The sequence below is a fragment of the Sinohyriopsis cumingii genome, chromosome 17 (genome assembly GCF_028554795.1).
Source record: "Sinohyriopsis cumingii isolate HCF-2022 chromosome 17, ASM2855479v2, whole genome shotgun sequence".
Classification (NCBI taxonomy): Eukaryota; Metazoa; Mollusca; class Bivalvia; order Unionida; family Unionidae; genus Sinohyriopsis; species Sinohyriopsis cumingii.
The window spans coordinates 95885604-95902563 of NC_142977.1; the positions used below are offsets into that span (position 1 = coordinate 95885604).

A 16960-nucleotide genomic window follows, 5' to 3' on the forward strand; every position below is an offset into this window, starting at 1 on the left:
CAATTTATTCCAGTTCTAATTCATTATACAGCTTAGAAATCGCCATTATAATTCTCCTTTTGTTTCCTTCAATTGCAGACCTCACCTTTGATAAGTTGGATATATGTCTGACACTGTACTGCTAAGACAGTTATATACCATCATTGATCTAAATTTCTGGACTTTCTAATGCGCTGAAGACCAATATTGGCAAAATTTTGTAATAATTTTCAACTGTACACTAAATTTCAGGACACGAAGAATGATTATTAAAGCTGACAGAAATACTAAACCTTATTCACTGTTGCACTAAGGCAAGGGACACTGCTCCCCGAACTCCAAAAATCTGAGGGACATACATTTTAAAGGGACACACGAAAATTATTGTTAGCAGTGCAACAAAACAAAATAATCTTGTTTGCATGACAGTTTTGTCACCTTAACTTTGCTGTATTTTTGTTGGACACTTACAGTATGGCAATACATCAATGCTGGTAAAATACTCAATTAACTTTAGTGTCCACTAATTATCTACCAGTAATTGTTATTAAAAAAAATATTCTTTCTTAATTACTTGGTCAACTACCACAAATATTGAATGTTTTCATTGCCAGATGCACTGTTTTAAAACTGATATTCACTGCTATCTTAGTTTTCATCACTTTCACTGACATTACCAATTGCTAGCACCTACATAAAGTTGTAGGAATATTTGTGCTATGGGGGACAGGGTTGGGGTGAGCACATTACTGAATGAAGTCAGGCTTCACGCCGATACTAGCATTACAAATAATTGTGTTCTAAATTACGTTTCTAAACCAGTCTATGTGATTAGGCTCATTTACTTATTTATGGCAATCACTACCGGAGTTGTATTGTCACAACTGGTTCAAATATTTTTAAAGGACAATATGGATTATCTTTCAGATTTCAGTATTGGCTGGTATTTTTGTCCCTTCTGAAATCTGGAGGACATGGGGATACTGTCTTATTACCATGTGATCCTAGTTGCAAAAGGGTTGCTTTGAAGAGTGAAAAGTAAGTTGCGATTATACATACCATGTCGAGACTCTGAAGCTTGAAGCCATACACTGCACCTCGTCTACTACTATTCATGTAGTTACCAAAAGCAAGGATAATCTGAAACACAGGAGTATTATACGTGTACATAAAATACACAAATCAGGACACATTATTCTATATGTGTGCTGTAAGTCATATTCACTGATGTCATCCGAGTTGTGATGAGTTTATTTTATAGAGACATCATCTATAAATTCCAGCTTCCAATTTCAGCAGTCATTGATAAAATGTATATATTCGTCTGGCAAAAAGATGCAGATTAGTTTCCCCTTGATTTGCCTTAGCATCTTTTTACTGATTTAAGTGAATTTTATATTTTTTGACCCTACCTGAACAGAACTGATTAATGACACATTGTCATTAGTAAGCATTTTGAATATGGGCATATTATCTCCCATGTCTGATTTAGACAACAAATTTGGTACAAATACTTCTATTCATTATTAATCACTTTAAGTACTTTTTTAGAACTATCTAAATGGGACTTCTGAAATCTTAAATATTATTTTGCGTGAAACACAACAGATTAATTATCTCAGCTAATTGCAATACATGAAAGATTCTAAAGCTAGTATTTCTTTCAGGCTGGTTCAACCCAACTTCTTGGTAACTACACAGTGCAGACAACTTCTGCCTTATCTGTGGAGTGTTCCACAAAATGTGCATTGATACATTTGAAAATAAACTTGCAACTTCTAAAACATCCAATTTTTGTCTTTTCTCTCTTTTTCAGTTGCTTTTTTGTGATCAGGATATACTGTTCTAGGACCATGAAACTGCTGTGCCAACTGTTCTTATTAGTACAGATGATGACTGTACAGTTATTGCCATGTGCTATCAATGAAGGGGCATTAAAAACTGCAATTTTGAGGGATTAACAAATTGATGTGGTTTATAAGTGTAATTCTAGCTTTGAAACTTTAGTTTATGATGTTTGCAATGGACACATGTATTCTAACCATAAAAGGGAAGCAACTCCAACCATGATGATACATGAATTTATGAGTACAAGATATCAACTTGATTTATATTCAAAGTCTATCATCGATTATTAACTTCAAGGACTTCTTCAGATCTTCATATTGTATATACATGACTACATTATCTGAATATTTCTAAAGGAGATTTATAATTCTCATGTATCAATCAGCCTGCACACCACAACCAAATGTTTTGTCTTCCTCTTTATCTTGCACTCCTGCCCTTGACGTGGTCAATGTTTGTGTACCCATCGCTTTCAAGATCTCTATGGAAAGATGTATGAGGACTGCAAAAGTTATGTACATGATGAAATGCCTCCTGACAAGAGAATTATCCACAAGGCACACTGCACATCAAATTCCTGAATGGTGGCAGATGATACAGAAATTCTGTGGGTCACATATTGGTCTGTATATGATTCTGTTAAAGACTTTGTGATGCCAGTTTCAAAGCTATACTGAAACAGGCTTGCTGCTGGTGATGTGTACTTTGTATCTGACATACTTCAGTACACAAGAGTAATGGGTGTGTACCTGACAGGTTTCAGCACAAAGAGTACAGGGTGTGTACCTGACAGGCTTCATTACAGTGTACTGGGACTGTACCTGACAGGCTTCAGCACAAAGAGTACCAGGTATGTATCTGACAGGCTTCAGCAAAGAGTACTGATTGTGTACCTGACAGGCTTAAATACAAAGAGTACTGGGTATGCATCTGACATGCTTCAGCAGAGTACTGTATGTGTACCTGACAGGATTAAGTACAAAGTGTACAGTGTGTGTACCTCACAGGCTTCAGCACAAAGAGTACAAGGTGTGTACCTGACAGGCTTCTGCATAAATAATACAGGGTGTAACAAGATCTTAGAGAGCAGCCAAGACCAGCTCTTCCGTGAAGATAAGAAACAAATGATCACTATCAATGAGGATCAAGAATTTCATCGAAGGACTCAAACCAAATCACAAACTAATCATCATAATTAGCCAAAATACTCCAGTTGAAATAAAATGCAGTGTGGTGATCCACAGATAGCACATATCCACATTTCATGAGAAAGTCAAACAACATCCTTGTACAACAAATAGTGATAACTGCAGTAGAAAATCCTCATGGAACATATACGTTATTTGATGACATGGATGCAATTCTATGCTCATGGCACCACTATCTACAGCAAAAAATCTTTATACCATTCATTGTTATGGAATGAAAAATTCAACAATGGGCTGTGACAGACATTTGTAATACCGTACAGTAACATATGACCATAGTACCAAAATTGTTAACTGCCCAAGAATTGTAAGGTTGTGACATTGTGGCATGCTGTTATGGCACGCAGGTACAAAAAACACGTTGAAGATTCTTCCAGAAGAATATTCCCTCTCTCACAAGTGGCATCAATATTACCATATGCCCAATATTAATAGGTATGCTACGGAATTCAGGACTGCATGGCAACCAGAATGCTCAAGCAAGTCTGAGATATAATACAAATGCATACATGCCATCCCCTGGTGAGGAAAAATTGTATCCAAGTGGACAAAATGAGTAATCTGAGCAGAAAAAGAGTAATCCACATATAACATGATAAAAATTCAATGAGCATATTTACAAAATGATTTATTTATCCCTCTGGACTTTTAACATCAATTACTGCTTCAAGTTTTCGTATATAATGCTTTGAGTTTTAAAAAGCAGCATTCTCTCATATTTCAAAACACTTTGTACCAGCTGAGACTATGAATGTTTTCACACCAGTAGAGCACTAAGTGCTGGGTTAGAGAGTCTGGATCTGAATTCACTTTTATTTTTGTTAACAATACTGAACAATCTCTCACAGTCAGCATTAGTATGGTAATGATAGAGTACATATTTACCTCCAGCATCTTTTTGATCTTCTGCGAATTTCTAATAGACATCGAGGCTGCAATAACAGCATTAACTTGCTGCAAAAAGAGAATGTCCAAATGTAATGCCACTTTTATCTGTATTAATATATAAAAAATGCCTTAGACATATGCATAATACAGAGATCAAGAAAAAAAGTAATAATGAAAGTGAGAACATAGTAGATGATTCAGTAATATTATGATGTCTTTCAAAGGGAAAAAACAAAATTAAGACTTCATTAATCTTATTCTCTTTATGGCATTTATATTATATGGCATTTATATTAAGAAAATATCTACAGGAATGAAGATTTCAACCACTGATGTAAAATGTCAAAAGCCATCATTCAAATATTATGTTACATTAAATATTTATTCAGCCCTAATTTTTGCAAATTTAAATTATTCAGCACACATCTGTATTCATTTTAAAATGTCTGCAAATGACTGGTCTGAAACTTGTATTTATAAAGAAAACCTATTGCATCACATTCAATGTGAACAGTATTTGTCATTTTAGTTGTCTTGCTAAATTTGAGAAAACTGGAGATTACATTCTGGTAAATATGAAACAGACAGCTGGAAAGAGAGACAGAGCACAATGTGATTTTTTTTCTTACTGGCATAAGATGATGTATATCTTCAAGGAAGTTGCCAATGAAACTCATAATGTGAAGTCTCTGTGAAAGTCTCTCAACTTTACAAAGCTGAAAACAAAATAAAGCATTCACATTGAGTTAAATTCATGAATCTGATTTGCTTGCAAGTAGAAGCCTCAAAGAACGGACCTTTTCCATTTTCACTTTGACCATTAAAGGGGAGCCATAAAGTGGTAATTTACAGTCATGAAGGAGAACAGTACAAAGTTCTATGTCACAATGTTGAATGGCACCATAGTCACAGTCCCTATTCCATAAAAGTCCCTGTTCCATGACTTTGACATTGAAGAATGGATGTTAAAAACTATTTGTAATATAGCTTCTTGTAATTATGCAAAGGCATGCAAAATTTTATTCTAATATCATAAATGGCTTTAGAGCTACAGCCCAGACATAAACAGTTATTTAACTTGACCTTTGTCTACAGCCTTCAAAATAAGACCAAGAAAGTGTATGTGACACAGTCTTAGATCATTATGTACATGTGTATATCAATATTTACTTAACTATACAAGGGTTATGAAGTCACAACCTGGACAAGAAAAACATGGAAATGTGACATTGACTTTAAGGGTCAAACAGCAAAAGTGGTAAGTAAGGGGTGTCCATTTAGTATGTATGCATGGAGGGGGGAGGTTAACCCAAATGCATACGCTTGCATATGGGGGGTGGGGGTGGTCTACTGAAAATGTACATACACATAGAAAACGGGATGGGGTGGGGTGGGTGAAACCTCAATAATAATTTGTCTAATACGTAACCTCTTTGACTGGGTTCAGAAGGCAAATGAATTTTAGCGGACACTAGACAAACTTTTTTAAGTTACGTAGCTTATTTTTTTTTATGCAGACGGACATTCAACATCGGTGAATTGTTTTATTAAACACATTAATATTATTAATCCATGGTCACTTCTGCATGGATTAAAAATATAGGCTCTTCTATAGAATTTGGGGGTAGGTGGGGGTGGGTCAAACATACATACACAGGGTGTGTGTAAAAAAGTATGCATGTATCTGGGGGTGGGTGGGGGTGGAGGGGTCAAGCTTTGCCAAATTTTTGCATACATACTAAATGGATGGACCCTAACACAATTCTTTTATTGCCAATTCAACTAATTGCAACCGATGACAATAAACAAAGGAAAACAGGGAAGGCTGCATCCACTTCCCATGATGCAAAAAAAACCCCAAGAGGTCAAAATGAGTCTTATGTCTCTCATCTGGCTTAAACAACTTGTGGTTTTGACCATTTCACTAAGCAGGCTTATGTAATATTTTATAAAACACAACTCACGTTATACTATGTCGACTTTAGATTTTATATTATCATGAAGAAAATTGTATTCTAACAGGAAAGGCTTCAGGGCTGTTCCAGTAAAATATATATGGGACCCAGGGAAGCAACTTTTAATGCAGAACATTCACCCCTAGATACAATTTAGAATTCTGCTATTTTCCACATCTGTATGAATTAATCTGATGTTGATCATTAACACCTCTGGGTCAACTGATTTCATTCAAAAGCTGGCACACACAATTTGATGGCATCACTATTGTAAACATAAGAAGCTAACACAATGCGTTTCTGGACAGTCTTCAGCCCAAGTTTGCTCTTCAATGTATATTCAAGTGCCCCAGGTGATACCAATGTTTATCCAAGTCTTATTTTTATCTAATGCACACTTTTTCTTTTCAGATCCATTAAAATAAAGTGGGCATGATTCTCTTCATTCCCTCATGAATCAATTTGTGTGTCATGTTTTTGTTAATTTATTAGTCACTTAAGGAATTTATCAAATGTATGACATCACTACTTTTAGTACACTCCAGAAAAGACTGGAATTACAAGCAACTTCATTGACTGAATTATGGGGCATTACCTCTTAATTCTAAACTGAATATTTTGAACATCATTTAAATCAAACATCTTGATTATTTCAAAGAATGGTTTGTCAGATAACTTTTTTAACAAATCATTTTCTACCTTCCAAACTTTAGTTGGACTGGAAGAAAGATGAAATTTAAGATAAATGTTAACTTGTGTTATATCATATTCTTTGACGCAGTATGTTGTCCTGTAGATTTTACTAATTACATACATATTTATTTTAACTGCACAGCCATAATGTAAAGTAAATGATATAATTAATAACAATATTATTACTATTATTATTACTGTAGTATCACTAATTATCAATGGATTGTATTGCTGCCCAGAACCAAAATTTAAACAACAAATAATTAATAAATAAATAAATAGCATATATAATAAAGAAGCATGGATCATGAAGTGGAAGATACAAGTTTAATGGGCATGGAAAAACAAACTTACAACAAAACACATCCAACTGCCAGTGACTCTGGGGTGCATCGCTACCTCAGTCTTACCCATTGGACCATAACTTGGAGTCTATCAAGATCTACCTGATCACTACCTCAGTCTTACCCATTGGACCATAACTTGGAGTCTATCAAGATCTACCTGATCACTACCTCAGTCTTACCCATTGGACCATAACTTGGAGTCTATCAAGATCTACCTGATCACTACCTCAGTCTTACCCACTGGACCATAACTTGGAGTCTATCAAGATCTACCTGATCACTACCTCAGTCTTACCCATTGGACCATAACTTGGAGTCTATCAAGATCTACCTGATCACTACCTCAGTCTTACCCATTGGACCATAACTTGGAGTCTATCAAGATCTACCTGATCACTACCTCAGTCTTACCCATTGGACCATAACTTGGAGTCTATCAAGATCTACCTGGCTCTTGATGTTTGTATGGTTCTAAAACGCATCCAATCATCAGGAGTCCATATAAAGGTTTTATGTTAAAATGGGGGATTTTAATACAGCCATTTCTTGTTAGATTAAGATATACAAAATGTTGATACAATGGGCATCACATGTTTGTTTTCATTAATGTTTGGCCACACTCACTGCTGGCAGAGACCAGCTATTTATAACTACCATTTTCAGGCAATTCAAACAAACACCCAGTAAGAGGGTTTCAACCAGTTGCTAGCATTGATATGTGATTGATATGGAAAGAAATGTGAATTTAGTACAAACAGAGCATGAATTTAAAGTTGATTAAGGAAAATTACTTTACTTGTTCTAAATACTATTTCCTTTTGACTGATGGTGCAGAATTAATTACCTGCATCATAAACTTATCTTCATCTGTCAACATCTCTGTGGGTTTCTTGTCTTTCTCGTACTGTTTGAAAGCTTTCATCTGAATTCAAGAACACAGATATGAAATTAGCTCTTGTAGGAAACTAGTACTGGATTGTTTCCTGTCAAACGTAAAGAAATTCTTCTGAGCAGTTTTTGATACAAGTCATTTAAACATTTTTTTCCCTATAAATTTTAAACGCCTTCATGCCAGGATGCTTCCCCTCAGATTTGGTTAAATTCTGTTGAGCAGCTTTTGAAAAGACATTTTAAAAGATTTCTATTTTTAGAAATGGTGGCTATATTTGATAGCAGATTGGCAATCGTTTGAACAAATTTTGAAAAGCCTCATGCCTGGATGTTTTCTTCCAAATTTTGTCAAATTGTGATGATTGGGTTTTAAGAAGTTGCAAATAGCAACTCTGAATGGATACAGCACAACAAACAACACACAATGAACAAAGGACCATACAGAAAACTCACTTGGCCTAAGGCCATGTGAGCTAAAAACCAAAAACATACAAGTTCATTATTATCAAAATACTAATACTGCTATGTATTTTTTATTCATTTTAACAGTGTGAGTAGACTTATGATAAAAAAAAACCTCGTCAACAGATTGACTAAGGATATCACTTGACATGGTAAACAAGTTAGACATTTCATGAATTTGCAGTTGCTCCTTCTTTCCATGATGTTTGTTAATGAATGTATAAAAAATATGTATCTAATTATCTGTATTTTAGGAGAAAATGCTGAATCTCATATCTGAAAATTAAAAAAATTATGGTCCAACTTCTAATCTGATATGCAATTTGTGTTCAGAGTTTACAGATGTAACAAACTGAACATTATCCACTGAGTACATCTTAGAACTAAGCCTGGATTTCACCTTAAACAGTATCTATAAAAAAAACCCAACAAACTCGCTGGTTATTAGACAACTCACTCTTTCAATGCCACAGTTTTCTGTGTTGGTATTAACTAAAGCTTCAGTTGCAAGAAAAATAAACAGGAAATAAACTATAAGTGCTACAGCTCTCTGGTTAGCCCAAACATTAACATTGGGTTTGCAGTTAGCAAACCTATGTGACCAAGCCAACACATTATTTTTATCACCCCTGCAGTAATAATCACTGGGTACCAGTAACTGCACACCTATGTGACCTCCCATATCCGTACTAGAACAAGAACAATAAATCTTCTGTTCAAAAGCCACATGTTGACATTACCTTCCCATCTTTTAATGACAACTGTTGTAGTGACCATATTGGATGTCAGGCTGTCACCATTTTCATTTAGGACCATCTTAATATCATGAAAAGTCTTTTGGTGAAAGTGGCATCAGGTGCTTGTCTTTACAAATCACTCACAAATGTGAGTTTAAGTCTCTGCTTGACCAACTTGGGGTGTGTGAGAAAACTTGCCAGTAGCTTGCTGTGAGTTGGTAGTTCTTGACTGAATTTTCTTCCACCCAATACACTAGCCGTCATCTATGACCTTATCATGTGGCAAAAAATGGCATTAAACTCCACAAATCCAAACCAAGCTATTCGTGAAAACTGGATACATCTAGAAGAAGTAGTGATAAAAAGACTTTCAATGGCTGGATGTCTGAATCTAGGTTACCTTACTTTCCTATGTGCAAGAAATCCACCAAGTTCGGTCAAGGAAGTTTACTATCAAACAAAATTTATTCTGCAAAAATAATTTTTCTTTGAGCCACAATGACCCTGACCTCTGACCATTTGACCCCAAAATAGGCTTCTTCCATATATTACCTGCAAGTTCTCCACAAAATCAGGTAAAGTTATAGGGTCTTGAACTAAAATTTGCTATTCAGCAAGAGGTTCAAGTGGGCCTGATATCATTCACCTGCTTACATAATTTAACAGTTGACCATTTCATTAAACTGACTTCTTAAGTACTGCAAACTCTATATTATATTGATATTTTGCTATATTCTGATTAAAAAAAAAATTGTCGAGATAAAGGCATAAATAACATGCAGTCTCTTGATAAATATCAAACTTATATTCATAGAACCAATGATAAAATTCAGGTGGCAGAAAAAGATGTTATGAAACTTCTCAGAGTGACATATATAAGGTAAAGTTGCATCTGCAACTTGCACAGCGGAGAGATTGTTGGTATACCTCTAAGCTATTCTGATGTACTGTGGCTCAGATTTCTTGACATCCTGTACTTGTTGACACAGTACGTGATCTAAGCAAACAGCTGTCCAAAATGATTGCTCCATGTGCTTGAAAAATCACACTCAATTAGTCGAAAGTACATTAACTTTAGCAGCTATTAAAATAGGGAAAAAAATTTTGCCAGTAAAAGCAATTCCAGCTTCTGAAAGTGCAATGAATGAATGAAAAAATACATAAAATGTTTTAAAAACTTTACTGGCAAGCTTTTTTTTGTGCAATTTACCTTTGATGTCCAGGAAGTGAATTTTTTTATTTTATAGGTGTCCATCTGAAGTAAGACCAAGCAGTATAATCTATGACCCAAATTACAACCATCAAACACCAAAATAAAAGGAATTAAAAAGTTCTTTAAACAATACCTAAGATATATATCTGTATTAAAAAGCCAGTAACTGCATACATATATGACCTCTCATGTGAAAAAGAACAAGAAGGAATTGTTCTACAAATGTCCTCATTAAAATTTATTTTAAAAATATCTAAATGTGATATCAAATAAATATTCTGCATTACGAAAGATTATTAATTTTCTCTAATCTTCAAATGTGCAAACATGGTTATGTGACAGTGAGATTCAATATGTACAAGAAAAGAAACTTAAAATATTGGCACTAAACTTTAACATTTATAGTTGTGGCAGCCATATTGGATGGCAGATTGGCATCATTTTCACTTAGAACCAACTTTGCGTCATCAGAAATCTTCCAGTGAAAAAACCGTGTTGATATGACCATCCTTTTGGGTGGAGTAGTCATAAGATTTTCAGGATGGCCACTGTGACTACCAAATTTGATGTGCAATTGGCACCATTTTAAACATCACAAGAAGTCTTTCGGTGAGAACCCCATGTTGGCAGTTTTCAAGATGGCTTCCGTTCCTGGCATATTGGTCATCAGATCGGCACCATTTCCATTCTGGACCAGTCTCTTTTAGTGAAATATGATATCCATTCAGAAGGAAAGGTGACAACAAGATTTTTCAAATGCTTGTTGTGGTGGCCATAATGGATGTCTCAGAAGAACCGATTCATTTAGGACCAACAAGACACCATAAAAAGTTTTCTGGTGAAAGCCTAATGTTGATATAACTTTTTGATAAGGAAGTGTAGCAACAAAAAGATGTTCAAGATGTCTGTCATGGCAACCATATAGGACATCAGATCAGCACCATTTCTTCACTAGTCATCATATTAAGTTTTTACAACAAAACCTCATGCTGATATAACTATCCATTCAGGAGAAGTAGCAATAACATTTTTAAGATGCACACTGTTGGATGTTTGTGTGGGATCATTTTCATTTCAAACTGACATCATAAAAAATCTTTTGATGAAAAACCCATGTTGATATAAGAAGGAGGAGGAGTGAGTGATAACAAGAGTTTCCATATGACTCCTATGATGGCCATATCCAATGCTCAAGCAGCACCATTTTCAGCAAGGCCCCACTAGACCTGAAAGATTCATGGCAGTCCTTCAAGCAGTTTAAGAGAAATAGCAATAACAAACTTGAGCTAACTGTTGGCCAGAAGTCAGACCATGGACAACGGGCCGTAACATAAGCACTTTTGGTCTATGGACATCTGACTGACTACATGACAGATGCAGGTCCAAACCATAAGCACTTCTGGTCTATGGACATCTGACTGACAACATGACAGATGCAGGTCCATACCGTAAGCCCACTTGGCCTTACAACCAGGTGAGCTAAAAACTGTTGGACCAGTTGTGTTCACAAGATTGTGTACCAGCCATCCAGCTGGATGGATGAATAGACATAATGATTCCTATGTAGCCTTGTCTCTACAGAGGTTTAACACAAGTAGTTGCTTGGTTTACTCAGTGGCTAGTCTGGATTTTTTAACAACTACTGACATAATGACACAAGCTAATTAACAGATTAGATGTCTCCAACCTCAATCTGAAAAGGCAGAACAGACACTTATAGTTACTGGTCAGAGCAACTTTGGGAACACAAGAAAGGCAGATAAGAAAAACACATGTACGACTAGCATACCAACCTCTTGTTCATTAGGCAATATGGTCTGCAATATGTCCACAATATCCAAGGAAAGGGTCTTCAGGTCGATACTAAAATACAGAAGTAAATATTATGATTAGAATCACAATCACAATATCCAAAGAAAGGGTCTTCAGGTCGATACTAAAATACAGGTATACAGATGTAAATATTATGATTAGAATCACCATGTATCTTGATGAAATAGACAGAGAAATTGCCAATAATAACAACTCACCATTATTAAGTGCAAGGCGATAATAAAAATAAAACCAAAAAACCAATGTCTATTTTTGAAAATAATTTCCTCACGCAACCATATAAAATAGCCTGTAACATGGATATCGGTCTTTTTATATGAGCATGACAAACAGTTAAAAGTACTGGGCATGTAAACTCCCTCGACTATTATACAGGACTTCATGAATCAAACTGCCAATAAACAGTTCCTGGTCTGTGTATAACTTTTCCGACAATTGATATGATCTTGTTTGATAATTTTTCCTTCACACTGTCATAAATTATCAAATTATTAAATAAAATAAATTATTCTAACGGCACCTAACATATATACTCAGTTAAAAGACAAGATCAACTGTAAGCAACACAGTTCCAGATCAGGATTTACGTCCTTGGTTGTGCTGATTACTCTTTACAAATTGCATAGACCCAGATCTGCTGGCACATTATGCAAAGACAGATTTGGGTCTATGCAATCTGCAGTTGGATCTGCCTTATGAGTATATATGGTATATGACTTATAAGTGAGTATATATGGTATATGACTTATAAGTGAGTATTGATGGTATATGACTTATAAATGAATATATATATGGTATAGGACTTATAAGTGAGTATATATGGTATAGGACTTATAAGTGAGTATATATGGTATATGACTTATAAGTGAGTATATATGGTATATGACTTATAAGTGAGTATTGATGGTATATGACTTATAAATGAGTATATATATGGTATAGGACTTATAAGTGAGTATATATGGTATATGACTTATAAGTGAGTATATATGGTATATGACTTATAAGTGAGTATATATGGTATATGACTTATAAGTGAGTATATATATGGTATAGGACTTATAAGTGAGTATATATGGTATATGACTTATAAGTGAGTATATATATGGTATAGAACTTATAAGTGAGTATATATATGGTATAGGACTTATAAGTGAGTATATATACGGTATAGGACTTATAAGTGAGTATATATATGGTATAGGACTTATAAGTGAGTATATATATGGTATAGGACTTATAAGTGAGTATATATGGTATAGGACTTATAAGTGAGTATATATATGGTATAGGACTTATAAGTGAGTATATATATGGTATAGGACTTATAAGTGAGTATATATATGGTATAGGACTTATAAGTGAGTATATATACGGTATAGGACTTATAAGTGAGTATATATACGGTATAGGACTTATAAGTGAGTATATATATGGTATATGACTTATAAGTGAGTATATATATGGTATATGACTTATAAGTGAGTATATAAGGTATATGACTTATAAGTGAGTATATATGGTGAACTGAACAGCCATGCAACTGACAGTAATTAATACATAGATTTTTTCATTGCAACTTTGCCGTCTTTACTAGCCACCAAGCACAAAATCAATGCATGAAAAATAAGTCATTTTCTTTCAATAAAATTGCACTGTAAGCTCTCGATAATTAAGAACTACGAGACACATTATGGTGTTTTCACATATTTCAATTTCTTTCCTGCCTCTTTTACGATATATATTTCATTTCTTTACTTTACTTTGTTTGGTCTATCAAACATTTTGTCCATCTGGATATTATTTTTCACCTCAATATTCTTGTGTATGTGTGTGATTTGGATTTTTAACATAGCTTTAATAATTTGTCAGTCATATCGCTATGATGTCTGCAGTGTGGCAGTTTATAGTGATATCTAGCACTGGGGTATCATGCTGCAGACATGTAGCATCATGGCCCACACAGTCACATTATCCTGACACCAGGCCGACCAGTCCTAACACTAACCTCTTATTGCCAAGTGCCTAGCAAGGCAGCTGTTAGTACCATTTTTATTAAGTTTTTGATATGACTTTGCCGGGGTTTGAATTTGCATCCGAGGCAGACACCCCATTATTCTTGTACTTCTGTGATTCTTAAAAACTTTGACCTGTCTCAATTTCCATTACAACACAAAATTTGATAAAATGCTTAAGTTTTTCTGGATTCAGCATGGATTTGACTGGCCACTGTTCCCATCTTCAGGTCAAATGTTATGGCACTTTGAATAAGAGTCATCGAGAGATCAAGCATCATTCTGGTCCTCTGCTTATGTAAATGACTCTTACTGAAACTACCCTATGCTCCAGCTGCTCTCAATTTTCATACTACTTACGCTGATACTCTATGGTAGAGTACCCTCATTTTTTTATACTACTTATGCTGATACTCTATGGTAGAGTACCATCATCTTTTATATTACTTATACTTTATGGTAGAGTACCATCATCTTTTATATTTATTATCCTGATACTCTATGGTAGAGTACCCTCATCTTTTATATTACTTTTGCTGATACTCTAAGGTAGAGTACCCTCATCTTTTATACTACTTATACTTTATGGTAGAGTACCCTCATCTTTTCTATTCCTTATGCTGATATTCTATGCTAGAGTACCCCCATCTTTTATATTACTTATGCTGATACTCTATGGTAGAGTACCCTCATTTTTTATACTATTTATGTTGATACTCTATGGTAGAGTACTATCAGTATACTATTTATGTTGATACTCTATGGTAGAGTACTATCATTATACTATTTATGCTGATACTCTATGGTAGAGTACTATCAGTATACTATTTATGCTGATACTCTATGGTAGAGTACTATCATTTTTTAAACAAATTATGCTGATACCTATGGTATAGTACCCTTAATATTTATAACTGTTAATGCTACACTTTCTTCTGTAACATAAAATACTGAATGTGGAAATCTCATGTGTACCAAGTTTAGCTGAAATAAATTGGATAGTCACAGAAACATGATGCAAAAGACCTACTGGTCATGAGCTTAATACATTAAATAAATAAAACTTGAATGCAAGTCAGTGAATCATGAAACATGTGTCACAGTGACATACTTTTTGGGGTAGGTGCAGTTCTTGTCAAAGACAGATAACTGTAGTTGGCAGAAAACTTGATCTTTTCTGCTGAAGCCATTTTTCTTCTCTCAATCATTTGGACCTTAAAATTAACAGAGATTTTCCTTGTCCAAAATGCAAGCCATCTATAAAGTTTCGTAAATGCATGGTGGGCACCATGGATTATGGACAGAAACAAAACTGGTAATAGACATACAGACAATTGGGCAGACAACAAATCATAACATAATATACTCTGTCTTGCGGTGGCTGTATACAATATCCTTTGTCAACTTCAGAATGTTTCTAGAGTACAAGCCAGCATCCAAATAAAAATAATAAGTACATCTGCCAAATATTTCATTACCTGTTAAATTCAAAACAGTTAAGATAAATTTTAAATCACTAATTCAAATCTTGTCAACATTAGCCAGCCCTGGCAAAGTCATCAATTTGAATCCAAGATAACCATATCTAATTTAACATGCTAAGATCAACAAAGTTCTATCAGTTCACAGATTACTAAAGAGATCTGGGATCTGATTGGAAGACAATTTAAAGACTTTATTTTTGAACAGATTTATCCATAAAGAAGCACACAAACTGTCTTACTTTGTAATGGCTCTTGTAACTTCCTCATTTGAAAGTTCTATTTTTCTTCTTGTAATGGCTGAAATTAGAATAAAGACATCAGCATAAAACATAAAAAAGAAAAGAATTATACCATCAAAAGACGATAAAACTTGTCAGCAAATATATTTATTCCGACACAGGGGTTGTATTTTTCAATGCTAAGATGATGAATACATAGAGACTATGTAGGTAAACCAAAGCTTGATGTACATCAGAGTGACTTTATTCTTTAATATGGCGATGCAGAGTTTCTCAGTATGCTAGGGTTGAAAATAAATAGGCTTTTTTGTTACACAAAGTGGAAGCCAACGACAATCTTTTGGTGAAGGTACATTGTCAAAATCTGAATTTTGGTGCAGAAACCATTTCCCAGTTTTCAGTCATACTGACTGTGACATTTGACCTTTTGACTCAAAATCAATAGTCTGTCTTTACTTTGAATGCAAGCAAACCATTCAAAGTTTTGATCAGGTCTGTGATTGAGAACAAGAAATATCGTGTGGAAATCATTTTCTTCTTGAAATCAGCGTCCTGGACATCTGGACCCTGAAATCATTTGGCTTCTTCCTCACAATAAATGCAAGCTATCTACAAAGGTTGTTAACAGTAAAATCTCGTTATTGTGAAGAAACAAAAATAAGGGACAGAAACTTAAGATGGATGGGCAACATGTGATGGATGGGCAAAAAACAGTGAGTCAAAATCCAAACCTATGAGTCTTATTCTATCCGATGATCAAGTTTTCAGTAGTTTTTAAAATATAACCACATTGTTTAAATACACAACGAAAGTATTAGTTATATAATTGTGACTAAAACCAATAAGGCAATTCCCTTGCCAGAAGCATCTGAACATTCTAAATTTGTTAAATATCTTGTTCAATGTTTTATGTCATCAGACATAATCTGAGAATATAGGACAAGGCGTTTATTACTAGCTATGTCAGTGCTTTCATCTGCCATTGCTGTCACAAATAACACATTGATCCATGGATCAATTACTGACCACACTATAATATCAGTTATGGAAGGTCACTTACATATAAGACTATCCTCAACAATGTTTGATAGGCGCTCCAGTAACTCTGAACATGTAGTAAAGTCTTACTGATTGGCAGAATTCTTCAAAATGCCAATGGCATCACTTT

General features: G+C 34.6%; 1 protein-coding gene across 1 annotated transcript in view; it reads right to left on the minus strand.

Moving 5' to 3' along the window:
• LOC149779477 (formin-like protein) overlaps positions 1–16960 on the minus strand; it is a 130152-nt gene that overhangs the window by 31186 nt on the left and 82006 nt on the right. The window contains exons 18-23 of the mRNA XM_089940167.1: positions 15793–15850; positions 12015–12084; positions 7763–7840; positions 4553–4639; positions 3921–3989; positions 1039–1119 (exon numbers count right to left, since the gene is read on the minus strand). Of these exons, the coding sequence (XP_089796293.1) occupies positions 1039–1119; positions 3921–3989; positions 4553–4639; positions 7763–7840; positions 12015–12084; positions 15793–15850 (443 nt within the window). The remainder of the gene's footprint in view (positions 1–1038; positions 1120–3920; positions 3990–4552; positions 4640–7762; positions 7841–12014; positions 12085–15792; positions 15851–16960) is intronic.